This window comes from Melospiza georgiana, chromosome 6, assembly GCF_028018845.1.
Source record: "Melospiza georgiana isolate bMelGeo1 chromosome 6, bMelGeo1.pri, whole genome shotgun sequence".
NCBI classification, from domain to species: domain Eukaryota; kingdom Metazoa; phylum Chordata; class Aves; order Passeriformes; family Passerellidae; genus Melospiza; species Melospiza georgiana.
Window position 1 is genome coordinate 63,221,130 of NC_080435.1, and position 17,932 is coordinate 63,239,061.

General features: G+C 44.9%; 1 protein-coding gene across 2 annotated transcripts in view; it reads left to right on the forward strand.

Annotated features, from left to right (window-relative positions):
* The window catches only part of MDGA2 (MAM domain containing glycosylphosphatidylinositol anchor 2), a 204,532-nt gene that overhangs the window by 151,500 nt on the left and 35,100 nt on the right, over positions 1–17,932 (forward strand). For both annotated transcript variants that reach the window (XM_058026932.1, XM_058026933.1), the window contains 2 exons: positions 4,046–4,315; positions 16,537–16,685. In XM_058026932.1, coding sequence (XP_057882915.1) covers positions 4,046–4,315; positions 16,537–16,685 — 419 coding nt within the window. The remainder of the gene's footprint in view (positions 1–4,045; positions 4,316–16,536; positions 16,686–17,932) is intronic.

Consider the following 17,932-nt stretch of genomic DNA (forward strand, 5'->3'; position numbering starts at 1 on the left):
CCCGTTTGCTTCCCAAAGATAATTGTGGGAGAGAATGAATCGTGCTCCCTTGGCAGCTTTGCTGGAGATTTTTCCAAAACTAATAGTGGAATTATGAAAGGAATAAGGAGGGAAAAAGTAAATTAAATCAAATTGCCAAAGCCTTGGGGAAGAGCTGATGCAAATGAGTTCAACACAGAGGAGTCACAAACAACTCCAGTTTTTCTCCTGCGCATCTGGGAAGCCACAATCCTATAAAAACAATGGGAAAAAATGATGGGAAAATTAGGTGTTAACTCTGGCAGGGGCTTTTATCAGCCCTTCCCTTTCCCATTAAAGTTATTACCTGCAAAAGTGGGATTCAGGAATGAGCAGCCCGAGTTAATTTTCTCTTCCTGTCACTGGGGATCATCAGCCCCTGGATAAATGGGAATTGTGGGGTTTAAAGACTTTTTTGACCTTAAAGGCAGGGGAAAGTTTCATTTAAAAGCTGTTTATAAGGCTAAAGTAGCTTGATAAGTAAATAAAGCAGGGGGAGAAGAGAGAAGGGCCTGAATACAAATTCCTGTTAAAATCGTTGAACTGAGGAGGCACACGAGGGGAAATCATTCCCTGGGTTTGGAGCCTTCCATGGAAGCAGCAAGAAAAACAAAGGAGGTAACGTTATTCCAAACCAGAGATGAGTTTTGGATGTTCAAACATTCCAAGGATTTATGAGCAAGGGCATAAAATGATGGAAAAATTATCCATTAAAGGCTTCTTAACACCTCAAACATGGAACTTTCGTGATACTCCTGTTCCAGAATTTCTGTGCTCATCCTCGGGGATTTAGGATCAGGACATTGGATCAGGACGGTTAAAATCATTCCCTGAAATCTTTCCCTACATTTGGAGCATTCAGTGGAAGCAGCAAGGAAAACAAAGGAGGGAATTTTATTCCAAACCAGAGATGAGTTTTGGATGTTCAAACATTCCAAGGATTTATGAGCAAGGGCAGAAAATGATGGAAAAATCATCCAATAAAGGTTTTTTAACACTTCAAACACAGAGATTCTGTGATACTCCAGTCCCAAAATTCCTGTGCTCATCCTCAGGGATTCAGGATCAGGAGACCCTTCAGCTGATGCTACTTGAGCATCTTTTTGTTGTTATTTTAGAGATTCTTCTGTGCTTTTCTCAAAGTTTAGGGAGAATTTTCCCAGGATTTTAAGGTGTATTTTGGTGTGGCAGGAAGGGCTGGAGAGGTGATGGATATGGAATTATCCTGGCTGGAATGGGGAAAAAATAGAGAATTTCCAATTAAAAATCAAATATTTATTTCAGATAAAATGGCTTTGTTATAAAAATTATACCAGGAACAGCAGCGGGTGCCTTGTCATGATCACGATCCATAAAAATATGGAGAGTTCATGGAATCTTGGAATGCTTTAGACTGGAAAAGCCCTCTGAGATCAAATCCAATCATTCCCAGAACTTCCAAGGCTACCACTGATTGTGTCCCCAAGGGCTTTAAATCCCTGCCAGGATGGGGACTCCACTGCCCTTTTCCAATGTTTTCCAGCTTTTCCATGGAGAACTTTCCCCTTGGACAACTTACAGAAAAATGCCTGGAAAATAGTAAATATTAGTAAATCTGATTAATAATTCCTTTGATATCCATTATATAGGAGGATCTATGAGTTTTTTGGGAAGTACAAATAATTTAAGACACGATGGTCAGAGGAAAACAGGAGATTTGGGAGAGGCAGCTGCACAGATCTGCCTGAGAAAACAGTGGAGATCTGAAATATTTTCTTTCCCAAGGAAAATTCCTGTCTTTAAGCCAACACTTCCCTGCAAAGCTGCTGCCTTGGGAAACTTGGGGAAGCAGGAGCATTTTAATGTTTTATGTAAAACACTTCGTAAGGATATAAAACCTCCCTGTGCCGCCATGGAATGGGAGGATTTCAGGAATTCTTTCTTCTCAGAGGTTAAAAAATGAGCTGAGTTCTTTAGAGAGCCAGAATTCCGTGTTTTTCATACCTTTGGGAGTACATTTTCCATGTGTGTTTCTGAGCACAAACCATTGCCGGGCCAGATTATCCTTATTTTCCAGCCATGGTGAAGTTTTCCAAAGGCAAATGGCAGCGGGAAGTTGGGTCTGTGCACACACACTGGACGTTGGTTTTATTTTATTTATTTGGTGTTTTGCTAGAATCAAAATTCTGGTGGAGTTTGAAGCTGTGAATGTGAATTATTTAAAACCACTTTTATTGGAGTTAGGGCAGAACAGGCTGTTCTGGGTGTGGGGCACTGGGACAGCAAAACCTCCACCAGAATGGAGAAAAGAGATCCAGGGGTGATGATTTTTGGTGAAGCTCCTGGGGTGGAGACTTCATGGAATCATGGAATATCCCAAGCTGGAAGGAGTCCAGCTTCCAGCCCTGCACAGACACCCCAAAAATCCCAGCCTGTGCATCCCTGGTGTCCAAACATTCCCAGAGCTCTGGCAGCCTCAGGAATGTGCCCACATGTGAAGTCACCATTGAGCACAGATTTATTATTCCCCGGATTTTTTTAAAATTATTCCATATTTATTATTGTGAGTACAGAGTCACCAGCCCAGCTCTGTGCCCGGGGTGTTGCTGCCTGGTGCACTTTATCCAGAGAAAGTTCCAGAATTCCAGGCTGGTTTGGGATGGAACAGACCTCCCAGGCCACCTCATTCCACCCCTGCCATGGGCTGGGACACCTTCCATACGTTGCTCCCAGTTAAGACAAGTTTATTGACTCTATTCAGTGCTGTTCCAAGGGATATCCTAACAACAACTTGGCTTGGTCTTGTCTCCTAAGCCAGGCCCTAAACACCAACCTGGGTTGGTTGACTCTCCTGGGATGGGTCCTAAACCAGAACCTTTAACATGATTAGTTTTTAGGATGTGCAAAGAAGAACCCACCCTGCCTCCTGCAACAGGAATGGACCAGGTTAGTCCTGTCTCCTAGCACTGGTCCTAAATTAGAGTCTGAGTTAGTACTGAGTCCTAGGATGGGCCCTAAAGAAGAACCTGGGTTGGTCCTGTCTTTAGAACTGGTCCTAAAGAAGAATCTGGGTTAGTCCTGTCTCCTATGATGGGTCTCAAACAAGAACCTGGATTAGTCTAGATTCATATGACAGGTCCTAAACAAGAACCTGGGTTAGTTTAGATGCCTAGGATGGTTCCTAACCTAGGTTAGTCCTGTCTCTAGGACACATCCCACACACACGAACCTCAGTTAATCCTGTCCCTAGGCTTGCCTTCTCCTCTCGAACCCCCTGCTGCCCCGGCTGTGTCTCCGCAGACCTAGGAGAGGTCCTGAACAAGAACCTGGATCAATCCTGTCTCTAGGACAAGTCCCACACAAGAACTTTGGTTCATCCTATCTCTAAGAGACATCCTGAACAAGATCCTGGATCAATTCTGTCTCTAGGACACGTCCCACACACAAACCTCAGTTAATCCAGTCCCAAGGAGAGATCGTAAACAAGAACATGGATCAATACTTTCTCTAGGACAGGTCCCACACAAGAACCTGGATCAATCCTGTCTCTAGGGCAGGCCCCACACACAAACCTCTGTTAATCCTGTCCCTAGGTCTGGCTTCAACCCTCCAACACCCTGCTGCCCTGGTCTCCACAGACCTCGGAGAGATCCTAAGCAAGAACCTGGATCAATCCTGTCTATAGGACAGGTCCTAAACAAGAACCTTGGTTATCCTGTCCCTAGGAGATGTCCCACACAAGAACCTTGGTTAATCCTATCTCTAAGAGACATCCTGAACAAGATCCTGGATCAATCCTGTCTATAGGATGGGCCCCACTCAAGAATCTTGGTTAATCCTGTCCCTAGATGTCCCACACAAGAACCTGGATCAATGCTGTCTATAGGACAGATCCTAAACAAGAACCTTGGTTATCCTGTCCCTAGGAGATGTCCCACACAAGAACCTGGATCAATGCTGTCTCTGGGACAGCTCCTAAACACAAACCTCAGTCAATCCTGTCCCTAGGCCTGGCTCCCCCCCTCTAACCCGGTGTGTGTCTCCGCAGACCCCCCGGCGGTGGAGCCGGCCTTCCTGGAGCTGCGGCAGGGCCAGGGCCGCGCGGTCACCATGAGCTGCCGCGTGCTGCGCGCGTACCCCACGCGGGTGCTGAGCTACGAATGGCGCCTGGGCGGGCGCCTGCTGCGCTCGGGGCACTTCGACCTGCAGGACTCCACGGAGTTCACCGTCAGCAGCCTCTCCCGCGACTCCTACGGCCTCTACAACTGCAACATCATCAACGAGGCGGGCGCCGGCCGCTGCAGCTTCCTCGTCACAGGTAGGAGGAGTGGAGCTGGGAATGAAGCCGCTTCTTACTTTGGTTTTTTAATGGTTTTTGAAGGGGTTTTAGGCAGTTTGTTTGCGTTTTCCCAGGTGGTTGGTGTTTGTCTTCAGAACTGTGTTTGTGGAGTGTTTGAATTGTTTGGGTTGTTTGGGTTTTGTTGGGTGAGGCTTGGTAGAGCTCAAGCAACAAAAGGAAGATTCTGGATTTTGAGTATCAAATCTGTCACTATATAGGAATCTGGAATCTATCACTGTAGGAATTCTGAGTTTGGAATCTGTCCCTATAGGACTCTGGGATCTGTCCCTATAGGACTCTGGGATCTGTCCCTATAGGAATCTGGAATCCATCACTACAGGAGTTTTGAGTTTGGAATCTGTCACTTATAGGAATTTTGAGTTTGGAATCTGTCACTATAGGAATCTGGAATCTGTCACTTATAGGAATTTTGAGTTTGGAATCTGTCCCTATAGGAATCTGGAATCTGTCACTATAGGAATTCTGAGTTTGGAATCTGTCACTGTAGGACTCTGGAATCTGTCCCTATAGGAATCTGGAATCTGTCACTATGGGAGTTTTGAGTTTGGAATCTGAAGGTTCTCTTCAAAACCGTGTTCATGGAGTGTTTGGGTTTTGCTGGGTGAGGCTTGGTAGAGCTCAAGCAACAAAAGGAAGATTCCAAGATTTTGAGTTTGGAATCTGTCACCACAGGAATCTGGAATCTGTTACTTATAGGAATTTTGAGTTTGGAATCTGTCCCTATAGGAATCTGGAATCTGTCACTATGGGACATGAAATAACATGAGCCCACACCCTGCTGTTTTCAAGGTAAAAAAGGGAAGTTTATTTTCTGACTCCAACATTTATAGATTTCCAAAAGTGACAGTGGATTGAAGGGTGACAGTGCCACCTCTCCAATGACACTGGACAAACCAACAGTCCAAATTTTTCTTCTTCTATAAAGAATGCAAAGCAATAAATAATTTACATAAAGTGTGTGAGAAAGTTCATTACAAGAACGTAAATATCAGAAGGCTTAGAAAATCCTAAAAAATCAGGGTGACAGGAATCTCTGGTTTGGGAGTAGCCAGGAGATAAATGGATGTGATGGAAATGGCATCCCCTTGGCCGGAATTTCTCACAGCACAAATGTGGTGGGAACACAGCAAATCCCACAGTTCTGGATGGTTCTTCTCCTTCCAAATGGGACCCAACCTTTGGCTGACACCATTCAGAGCCCGCTGGAGGGGTTTTCACAGCCACCAGCTTCTCCAAATCTTGGGATTTTAATCCCAAAGGCAGCTCTGAAGGAAAACAGAAAAACTGTTTGGCCTCAAATGAGTAAATTTGGTTCAATCTATTCATCAGGATTTGGATCCCAGACTGTGGAAATCTATTCCAAGGCAATCATTTTGCCAGGGCTGGGGCAACTGGAGTGATTTTAGCAAACCACAAAACTGAAAATGAGTCCTAAAATGATTTTATGATGTTTTCCATTTCCCACCTCTGCCTGTGCTCATTTAGAGTTCATCCCATCCTGGTAATTTATGGTGGATTAAGGATGCTGGAAGTAACACTTTGACTTTTCTTAGCCTTTTAAAGTTAAAGTTGAGTATATTTAGCAAATAAATTCTTTTCCACTGCTCTCAGAGCAGTGGCTCTGTTGTGCTCCTGAATCTCAGCAGCACAGATGGAGTCAAAGCCCCAGGGAACTGAAAACGTTGAAAAAAATGATGAAATGGTTAAAAAGGAGGCTTGGATTTCACTGGGAATGTGAATGGAGACAAGAAATTGGGCACTTCTTAGGCATAATTGGAAAAAAAAGCCCAATAAATAACTGCAAGGCAGGAATGTGGCAGTTGTGTGGAGCTTTTGTTTTGGGGGGAATAATGGGTTGTTGTAACCCATTTTTAGCTGGTTTATTTCTGGTTTTTCATGCAGGAAAATAGAAATGTGCTGGACTGGGGCTGCAGGAAACCATTGGTATGCTCAGAGAAAGCTTTTCAGTGCAGCATTTCATGCAGCCTGGCTTTAAAGATTTATTCTGACCCCCGAGCCTGCAGAATCTCCTTTTTGGTTTTTTTTTTTGGTTTTTTTCTCCTGTATATTTTGAGCCAGATTGGAGGAGATGAAAGCCAAATAAATCACACATGGAAAAGGGGTTAATTTATAGCATCTGGGCCAACACGAGGCAGATGTAACCTGCCAGTCTCTTCAAAATAAATAAGAAGTGACAAGGCAAATTGTGTTTGTGGGGAAGCAGAGCTGAGTTCATGCTCCTCACAGCTTCACCACCTCGAGATTTTATTCAGGGCCAGATCATATCCAGAGAGCAACAAGAAGTCCATTCCAGGCTGTGGCTTCGGAAATCCCTGCCAGGGCTGGGAGCAAATAAATCAAACAGATCCACGAATGGCAGAGGCTGAGGAGCCTCCCTGAGGGAGGATTTGGTGCTGGAGAAGGAGGGGGATGAGCACAGGGAGCTTCTCCCTCCCTGGAGCAGCTGCTGAGGTGGCAGAGGTTCCTCCAGGACACACCTGAGCCCTGCTGGGTCATGGCCTGGCCTGGCCTGACCAGCTGGGGACACCCCAGGAGCAGCTTTGTCACTGTGGCATGGCTTCTCAAGGCAGGGGGGGAGCTGGTCTGTGTTCTGCAGGTTCCCAGTTTGCAAAGGAGGGATGAAGAATTCTTCTTCTTCTTCTTCTTCTTCTTCTTCTTCTTCTTCTTCTTCTTCTTCTTCTTCTTCTTCTTCTTCTCCTCCTCCTCCTCCTCCTCCTCCTCCTCCTCCTCCTCCTCCTTCTCCTTCTCCTTCTCCTTCTCCTTCTCCTTCTCCTTCTTCTTCTTCTTCTTCTTCTTCTTCTTCTTCCTCTCCTTCCCCTTCTTCCTCTTCTTTTTCTCCTCCTCTTCTTCCTCTTCTTTTTCTCCTCCTCCTCCTTATCCTTCTCCTCCTTCTCCTCCCTACTATCTTCTTCTTTTTCCTCTTCCCCCTCCTGCTTTTCCTCCTCCTCCTCTTCCTTCTTCTCGTTCCATTTCATCTTCCTCATTGTTATTTTTCTGCATCATTCCAAGTGTCAGGACAAGAGGGAACAGGCTCAGGCTGCCCCAGGGAAGGTTAAAGTTGGATATCAGGGGAAATTCCTCCAGGAAAGGGCTGTCAGACACTGCCAGGGGCAGCACTGGAGTCACAATCCCTGGAATTGTCCCAAACCCGTGGATGAGGCTCTGGAGGCCATGGGATAGGGGTGACTATAGGGGAGAGGATTGACAGCCACACTTAATGGTCCTAAAGGTCTTTTCTGACCTGAACAATTCCATGATTCTCTGTGCCCCCAGGAAGCCATTTGGGATTAGGATTACCTAGAACTGATTTTACCTGACAATTCCTGGTTTAAAATTTCTCCTCAGTTTGGGAAGTTTGACCCCCTTGAGCTGGAATTTTCTCTGCTGGGGCTGAATTTGTCCCCAGAGTTGTGTCCAAATAGGGATTTTTCAATTTTTTTAGACAACATTTTGTTCCCTCTCCATGAAATTATTTAATCAGGGCTGGATACACATCCATGGGGGATTCCTTCCTAAATTTCCACCAGGAATCTCTGTCCATAGTGGATGGGGCTGGCTTGGCAGGGCTGCAGATTTAATATTAAAATTCAAAATTTCAATTATTCATCACAGCCCTGGGTAAGACTAAACAAAGCTCTAATGTCATTCCATGGACTTAATTCCTTTTATCAACCAACTCCTGATCCCACCAGCGAGGGAAGACACTTTGGAATATTAATTCTGTGTTGTTCTGGCCTGTGGAATATTTTTGCCATGGGATATTGCGTTAATTAACGAGCTCATCTTTAATTATTTACTCTGTCTTACATCACCCCGTCAGTGCTTCCAGCCAAGTGCAACATCAAGCCAATCAAGGGCTAATTGGGGAGGGTTTAATTGTTAGCTCGTGATCAGAGCTTTCCCTTTCCTTGAAGCTCTTGGAAACTCTTTGGGGCTGGTGATGCTGAAACCTGACAATCCAAACATTCCTTCCCTGCCAGCATCTCCAGAAGGGATTATCCCATCCATGGCAGGAATAATTCAGGTTGGAAAAGACCTTGGAGATGATCCAGTCCAATCTTCCACCACTAATCCATGGAACAGCCAGGTACCTCACATCTCCTGCCTTCCCTTATCCCAGAAAAATGGGATTTGAGGATATGGACACTGGATCATCCCTTCTGTTGATCCCAGAATCCACCTCTGGAAAGAGCTCTTTGGAAACTCATTGTTTCTTTAATAAAAAGCATCTTTTGGACCTTTCCAGGAGAAGAACACATAGAAATACTTTGGGGTTTTGTCCAGGTTTTCCCTGATTTTTGGATATTTTAAGTGGCAAAATGGAGCACAGCAAACCCTGGATTGGGTTTGCCCCCATCCTGTTTCATATGGATGGGGCAAGGATGGACCTTGGAAAGGATGAACAGGTCCAAGGATGGACTTGTTCCATAAAAGATCTTGGAATTATGGAATGGTTTGGGTTGGAAAAGGCCATGGGAAGGGACATTCTTAATGAAATCTGGTTGCTCCAACCCCCATCCAAGCTGGCCTTGGACAATTCCAGGGATGGAATATCTACCCCACCCCTTGACAAACCCTCCCCATGGATTTAAGTCAACATGAACTCGGATTTAGAGGATTTGGGAAAGTTTTGTCCTCTCTTTGGGAAACCATCCTCAGTTTTTTCCACATTTATGAAGGATGAATGCTTGGATGTGATCCTCTCATTTTTCCCAGTTCCCTGGGAGATTCCCTTTTCAAGATCAGGCACCTCTCGAGGTGCTTCGTTCAGGAATTTCTCAGTGTTTGCTCTGTGCCCCTGCCACCATCCCTGGTAGCACAGCACCGTGGTCCTCAGCATTGGAAATAATTTGGAATCATTTCCAAATTCCCACCGGTACAGGATTCCCAGAGAAGCTGTGGCTGCCACTTGTGTGAGCTTTAAAATTCCAACTGGAGCAGCAGCAAAAATCCTTTTCCATTCATCTGCCAGGAAAAGGGGTTTTTTATTTTAATTAAAAACCTTGGGGATTCCAACAGAGCCTCTCCTAAAAATGGCCAAAAACTCCTGGAGGACAGGGAAGGCCCTGGAGCTCATTCCTGGGGGATTAAGGGAAGGCCACAAAAGAAAAAACATCTTTAAGGTCCCTTCCAAACCAAATAATGCCCTGATTTTCAGCTTCCATGGTTATGGGGAGGCAGGAGGTGACTGGGATGATCCAGCTGCAGGACTGGGATGAGGAGTAGATCCAGGAGGAGACAGATGTTGCCTTTCCCAATTGCAAATAAAGAACAAAACATCTTCTCTTTCTTCCTGCAACCTTTCCATAAAATAGAGATCCTGGAATAAAGCAGAGCATGGAAGGGGCAGCATTTTCCATAAATTCAGTGTCTCCCACTATTTCACAGTGTTAAATGCAGGGTTTTATTCAGGATTTATGCTCTCCCAGCACTGTAAAGATGGAAAGGGCTGGAACTGAGGTTGCCACGAGGGAAAGCATTTATAAATCTCTGATTTTATTTCCTTTCCCTGAGCGTGATAGAGTGGGAGCTGCTCTGCTCAGAGCTCACAGCCAGCTCCTGTCACCAGCAGTGCCACAAACGTGGGACAGAGCTGCTGCAATTCCCAAAACTCCAAGGAAGTGGCAGAACTCGATGGGAAAATAAGGAGGAAACAGATAAGGAAATGATTCCTTGAATGCTCTGTGTCCACACAATTGCCATTGTTTGTTTCTGCAGGACAGGGAGCCAACACCAGTCTCACCCTCTGGGATCTGGGACATTTAGGGACACAGGGTTTGGGGCATTGCTGAGGTCCCTGTGCTGCTCTGCTCTCATCCCAGCTGGAATCTGCAGTGCCCAGTCCACAACAATTCCTTTAAGGGATTAATTTCCTCAGGGATCAATGGCTGAGCGATCCCAATGGACCACAGGATGAGGAATTCTGGGTGATTGTTTTCTCTAAAAAGGACCAGCTGAAGCTCTTTTATTTTAAAATCTCAAAATCCCCCAGTCTTCAAAAACAAGGAAAGTGGAATCCAAGGATGCAGAATGTGTTAAATACAGATTTTATGGGCTATAAATTGACAGCTGAGAAATTCAGGTGTCAGAAACAGCTGAGCCAGATTTATTGTCTGAGATCTGAGGATGAAAGGGATAGCAACACTTCAGGGAAAGTTGAAAAGTTGAGGAAGCCAGAGCCAACAATGAAATCCTCTTGAAATATGGAAAACAGCTCTGGGATTGAAGGCAGGGTGGGAAATGGTCACTGAGAGAGGGTTCCTTTTATCAGAGTGAAATCAAACTCCAGCACCAAGATCTGCTAGAATCTGGAGAATTGGGAGAGAAACCACTCTGCCTCCTGGATTTCCATCCCAAGGGATGATAATAAATGATCTTGGAAGTTCTGGGTGACGATATTTCAGTCCATTTGGTAAATAAATGGGAATTTTTTTGTGGGGGGAGGATGGTATTTCCTTGCTTTGAACAACTTCAAACCCAGGGACAGAGAGAGAGGGACTTTGGATAAGGGCCTGGAGTGCCAGGACAAGGAGAATGCCTCAATCCACTTGTGTTCAGGACAGTTCTCCAGTTTTTAGATCCCAGTGGAGCTTGGAATGGAGCAGCTGAAGTGACTTTTTCCCTTTGCTTGGTTTCTCTAATTCAGTGCCACAGAGATTTCATCCCATTTTTGACCTTACACTGGTACAGGGCTGGTGGAAAATGTTTGGATGTTTGGATGCACTGCCTGGAGGGATTGAACGCTGCACAACAAATGCTCATGACTGAGAATGTTCCCTGGAGAGGAGAAGGCTCCAGGCAGAGCTCAGAGCCCCTGGCAGGGCCTGAAGGGGCTCCAGGAGAGCTGCAGAGGGACTGGGGACAAGGGATGGAGGGACAGGAGCCAGGGAATGGCTCCCAGTGCCAGAGGGCAGGGATGGGTGGGAGATTGGGAATTGGGAATTCCTGGCTGGGCTGGAATTGCCAGAGCAGCTGTGGCTGCCCCTGGATCCCTGGCAGTGCCCAAGGCCCTGTACCCAGGGGCACTCAGGGATGCACAGAGACAGCCAGGGACAGACAGGGGGACACGGGGACAGACAAGGACACAATTGAACACCCAGGGCTGAGGGCCCTCTCAGCTGGGGCTCCTCTCCAGGCTGAGCAGCCCCAGCTCCCTCAGCCTTTCCTGGCCATGGAGATGCTCCAGCCCTTCCTCATCCTCACATCCCTCCCCTGGACCAGATCCAGGAGCTCCAGGTCCCTCCTGTCCTGCTGATCCCAGAGCTGGACACAGGATCCCCAGGGATGAAACTCCACAAACTCTGAACCACCTGGGCTGTGAGGTGTGAGGCCCATTGAGAGCTGAGATCCCAGAAACCTCCCCCATTCCTGTCATCCCAGCTAAAAATGATCTTCCCACCCCAAAATCCACATCGTGCCAACCTCCAGGCTCCCAAACATGAGCTGAACTTTCTGTGTGACACAACACAACTCCTGCTTCCATTCAAAGCTCTGGGAAGCCTCAGAGAAAACCAACAAGCCAACATCCTCACATCCCTCCCCTGGATCATATCCAAGAGCTCCAGGTCCCTCCTCTCCTTTTAGGGAAGCTGAACCAGGAAAGCCTTATCAATATGATTGCCTGGCAAAAGATTTTGAGAATATGGAAACTATAAGTGAGATTGAAATTAAAGCAAGTTTTGGGATCCCTCAGTTACTGAACACCTGGAAAACAATGGTGTGGCTGCTGAAGGTGATCCCCTTTTGATGGAACAACACCCTCTGCTTGCAGACAGGCCCAAGGGTCAGAGCAGACCCTGCAGCTTGGCAGAAGGGGCCAAAGAGGAGTTTTTAGGGTTTAAAATGTAACACAGTGTGGTAATGTAATGATTCTTATAGGCTGTATGTAAATGCTGTAGGATTTGTATCTTGTACTGGATTGGTTAGTGAGAATCAGAATATTCAGCACAGAAGAAATTTATGGTATTGGAACGGGAACTTCACTCTCTTATCCTCTCTTTTACTCTCTCATCCTCTCTGCTCCTCTCTTCTCTCAGCCTGCTCTGAGCTGTGGCTGCACCTCCCAGCAGGGCCCTGCACCCAGGCCCTGTGCAATAAACCCCAAATCCCAGCAGGGCCCTGCACCCAGGCCCTGTGCAATAAACCCCAAATCCCAGCAGGGCCCTGCACCCAGGCCCTGTGCAATAAACCCCAAATCCCAGCAGGGCCCTGCACCCAGGCCCTGTGCAATAAACCCCAAATCCCAGCAGGGCCCTGCACCCAGGCCCTGTGCAATGAACCCCAAATCCCAGCGGGGCCCTGCACCCAGGCCCTGTGCAATAAACCCCAAATCCCAGCAGGGCCCTGCACCCAGGCCCTTTGCAATAAACCCCAAATCCCAGCAGGACCCTGAACCCAGGCCCTTTGCAATAAACCACAAGTTCCACGACCTGGCTTCAGAGATCTCTGATCTCCATCCTTCCTGACCGTCCCACCCCCTGGCACTCCTACACTCTCCCAAGACCCAGAGCCAAGGGATTTGGGGACAAGGGACATTTCCCTGTTCCACACAACTCCCACACTTCCAGAAGCCACCTCTGCTTTCCCTGCACTCCAAACCACATCCCTGCTTCCCGAAGCTTACAAGGGAAGCTCTCAGTGTTGTGCTGTTGAATTTCCAGCCTCTCCATTCCCGGGGTTGTTTTCACAGGGATTTGGGATAATGCAGCTCTTCAGGAGCCTCATTATTGCCCCAAAGGTGCCAGTGTTGTTCAAGTGCCCTTCCTGTGACAAGTGGCTCATTATGGCTCCTCTCAGTCCCCCCCAGAGATCCCATTATATCCAACAGCAGTGGGAGTGGGAAGAGGATAATTTGCATCCAGCATGAGCTTTTCCCATTATTCCCACTTCTCAGGAACAAGGAAAACAAATCGTCTCCACCGCTGCTCCCTTTTTATTCCCACCGCAGTTCCTTTTTGCCAGCAGTGGTTTTGCTTTGCTCCCTCTCCTTGGAATATTGTTGTTTGCTCCTCCACTCCGGGCTAATTCCAGGTCCTCCTTCCCCAGGCAATTGGGAAAAATATCTTGGCTAAAAGGGCTTTTTATGCTTGGGAAAGAAAAGCGTGGTTGGAGAGAAAAGCTGGATCAATAGGTGCCGTGTTGCTGTTTATTCCCAGGATTTTGCCTTTGTTCCTTTGCATTTGGGGGGCTTTTAAGGCATTTTTTCCTCCTCTTCTCACGGCTTTTCTGCTGATGGAAATTGTCCCATTTGGAATTTGAAATACCTCTCATCCCTCTCTATTTCCACTTTCAGGGATAGTTTTGAGGAGAAAATCCCTAAGTTCAGTGTTTGTTTTGTCACAAACTCCTGAAATCAAAGTTAAGGGAAGGGAGTAAAGAGTTCATATCCCTCCCATATTCCATGTGACAGGAAGGCCACGTCTTCCCAGGTTTTTCCAGCCCTTTCCCAATTATTCCCACTGTCAAATCCCTGCAGAAGTATGAATGGAAATAGAAAGCTCTCAAGGCCTTGGATCCTGGGAATGAGGAGTTGGATCTGAACCCTTGGATCCTGGGAATGAGTGGCTGGATCCAGTTGAATCTCAACCCCTGGATCCTGGGAATGAGGGTGTGGATCTCAACCCCTGGAATTTGGGAACGAGGTGTGGTTGCAGTTGAATCTCAACCTTTGGGTCCTGGGAATGAAGGGATGGCTGCAGTTGGATCTCAGCCCTTGGATCCTGGGAATGAGGGGTGGCTCCAGCTGGAACCCTTGGATCTGGAAATGCCCCACTGAAGTTATTTCCTGATAATTTCTGTGTGTTTTCCCTCCTTTTCCTGATGGATGGGTGAATTCTTGGCTGGCTGAGTCATTCCCTGGCTGCCTGGCCATTCTGTGATTTTCAGTGATGCCTTATCAAGGCTGCCCTAGAGCAGGGATTTCTTCAAAGCATCTCCTCCATGGATCCACCTTGGGCAGCACCAGAGCCCAGCCAGGGTTGCACCCAAGATCAACCAAAATGGCCCCAAAATGCACGGCCGGGCACGGGGTCTCTCCCTGGGATCAGTTCTGCTCCATTTGCACCTTGCAGTTCATTGTCCCATTCCAGCTTTAGCCCAGGCAGTCCCACCCTGCTTGTTTTTCTCTCTTCAGTCCCCCTTGTTTATGTAGCCACATTTCTCTTCACAGAGAAAAGCAAGGCACGATTCTTCCCAAGAATATTTCTGAGATTCACTTTCTCTGAACCTCAGAGAAAGAAAACACAATTCTTATCATTTGCTGTGCCTGTGTTTGTGCCACAGCAGAATGCAATGTGGAGATGTTTACCCACAGTGATGGGGTTTGGGTTCCTGTCAAGGCCAGGTGTGTGTGTGTGAGTCAGGACTGAGGGTGACACACATGAGATTTTGGGCAGTGTGAGCAGAGCTGAGTGCTTGGCAGATTCAGTTTAGATGTAATGTAATATAGTATAATAAAGTAATTAATTAGCCTTATGATAAGATGGAGTCAGATGCATCATTTTCTCCCTGCCATGGTGATACAGCAACCTCTTGAGCTGGGTTTAATAAGCTCTCTGAGGCCTATAACACACCTAAGATAACTCAGCTGCTCTTGGAGGCATAAAAAATCAGCAGGATGTCTTCTGTTGCGGTGTTGAAAACAAAAAAAAGTTTAATAAAAGGCAAAATAACAAACAGAGAAAAACTGAGCTAAGTGCTAACCATTCTTGCTCTTAGTAAAACCCCTCACAAAAGCCATTGCTTTCTTTTTTTCTAGTAAATTGCCCAGGAAGGACTTTTTGGCTTTTGTCCAATTTGCTATCCTTAATTTTGAGGTGAAGTCTCCTAGGCCTATGAGATGTCTCTTCACCTAATTGAGGAGAGAAACTTATGGGCTTCTTTCCTTTTTGAGGGGACAAAGGATATTTTTATCACTCCCTCAACAGGGAACACATTCCAATACCACGGGGGTCGTCCTGTTTTGATATGTTTGTGCTCTTGGGGCTCTAAGGACTTGCAGGGTCCCTGTTGGTGGCAGCTTTAGTTCTGGAGAAATCCAGTAAAGTTTGCAAATTTCTCTTGGTGATGGAGAGGGACGGGGAGACTGACTCGGTGATCAGAATCCAATTTTATTGTGGGATACAAATGCTTATATTCTATTTCAGGGAGACTAGTAATGTGTACTACAATGATTAGGTTAAAGTCACAAACTTATGCATATAACAACACCTCTGGCTTGCAGAGTTCAATGGGATTTTCTTTTTCCTGTAAATCCGTTTGATTTAATCTTCTTGCAATCCAGGTCTAATTTTCAAAATTCCCTTTGCTTTTGCCAAGGCATCATCCTGTTATCAAATCTCTTATGAGAACCAGGTCCAAAGTCCATCATCTGTCCTGTGTCCCCCAACATTCCAACAAATTTCAAGCTTGGCACTGCCCTATCGGGCAGGACAAGTGGCCACAAAAGGAGGCCATTTTCCATGGGAAAAGAAGCCATTTCCCCAGGGTCTGGGTGTCAGATTAAAAGTGGTGTTTGTGGCTTTAAGGACTTGCAGGGTCCTCATTGCTGGCAACTTTAGTTTTGAGGAATTCAGCAAAGTTTGCAAATTTCTCGCTTGGCATCACAGAGGCAGTCAGGGTGGGTGGCCACAAACGGAGGCCATTTTCCATGGGGCAAAGAAGTCATTTCCCCAGGGTCTGCGGATCAGATGAAAGGCGGCCTGTGGGGCTCTAAGGACTTGCAGGATCCTAGCTGCTGGCAACTTTAGTTTTGAGGAATTCAGCAAAGTTTGCAAATTTAACGCATGGAATGTCGCAGTTGGACATTGCAAGTGGCCACAACCAGAGACCATTTTCCATGGGAAAAAGAAGTAATTTCCCCAGGGTCTGGGGATCAGATGAAAGGTGGCCTTTGGGGCTCTAAGGACTTGTAGGGTCCTCGCTGCTGCAGGCAGCTTTAGTTTAGGGCCTGAGATTTGGATCATTTGTCCTTGGTGCCCAGCTGGAGCAGGAATTGTTTTGTCTCCCTGCTCTGTGCACAGAGCTCAGAACTGCACCTCATCAGAACCATCCGCTGATATGGAGCCCAGACCCTCACACTAAAGCAGCACAGAATGTGAAAAACAGAAAAGCTCAAACCTGAGGCATCAGTGCTTTCCCTAATTCCATCTTTTCCCCAGGAAAAGCCTACGCCCCGGAGTTCTACTACGACACATACAACCCGCTGTGGCAGAACCGGCCGCGGGTCTACTCCTACAGCCTGCAGTGGACGCAGATGAACCCCAGCGCCGTGGATCGGATCCTGGCCTATCGCCTGGGCATCCGCCAGGTGAGACGGGACCACTGCACTGGGGGTGTGCATCTGGGGCCTCGGGGCTCTGGGAGAACGGCTGGGCTGGTAGGGAAATCTGCTTTATTTTACTTTATTTTATTTTATTTTATTTTATTTTATTTTATTTTATTTTATTTTATTTTATTTTATTTTATTTTATTTTATTTTATTTTATTTTTTTTTTTTTATTTTATTTTATTTTATTTTTTTTTATTTTATTTTATGTTGTTTTGTTTTGTTTTATTTTAAAAATTTATTTTATTTTACTTTATTTTATTTTATTTTATTTTATTTTATTTTATTTTATTTTATTTTATTTTATTTTATTTTATTTTTTGTTTCATTTTATTTTAAAAATTTATTTTATTTTACTTTATTTTATTTTGTTTTATTTTATTTTGTTTTATTTTATTCCATTCCATTCCATTCCATTCCACTCCATTCCATTCCATTCCATGTTATTTTACATGAATTATTTTTTGTTTCATTTAATTTTATGCTATTTTATTTTGCTTCAATTTATTTTATTTTCCTTTTGAAACTTCATTTTATTTCATTTTACTTTTTTATTTTTTAATTTTATTTTATTCTACCTTTGTTTTATCTTATATTATTTCACTTTATTTTTATATTATTTTACTTTTTTCTTTATTCTATTTTTATTTTATTTTATTTTATTTAGTTTTATTTTTTATTTTTATTTTATTTTTATTTTTATTTTTTGTATTTCATTGCATTTCATTTCACTTCATTTCACTTCATTTTAATTTAATTTAATGTAGTTTAATTTAATTTAATTTCATTTCATTTTTATTAAATTTAATTTTATTTTACTTTATAAACTTCCTTTTATTTCATTTTACTTTCTATGTTTTTATATTATTTTATTTTATTATACCTTAAGTTTTATTTTATTTTACTTTATTCTTTTTTTTTATTTTATATTTTATTTTATTTTACTTCATTTTAATTAATTTTTTCCCCCAGTCCATTTCCACAACCCCTCTTCCTCCCAGTCATCCTTCTCCATTTGCCTCCTTCCTTGGGAGCATCCAGCTGATAATTTTCAGGAATTTTGCCAGCCTCCCACTGAGTTGTTCCTTCAAATAATCCCCCAACAGATTGATCCCAAAAATCTTTCTTTGGATATGCAGCACCTGGAATAATAATTTGGGTGGGAATTGAGTGGAAGGATTCCAGTGGATTTTGCAGAGGGATATTTTGAAAAATATAAGGAAGAAAAT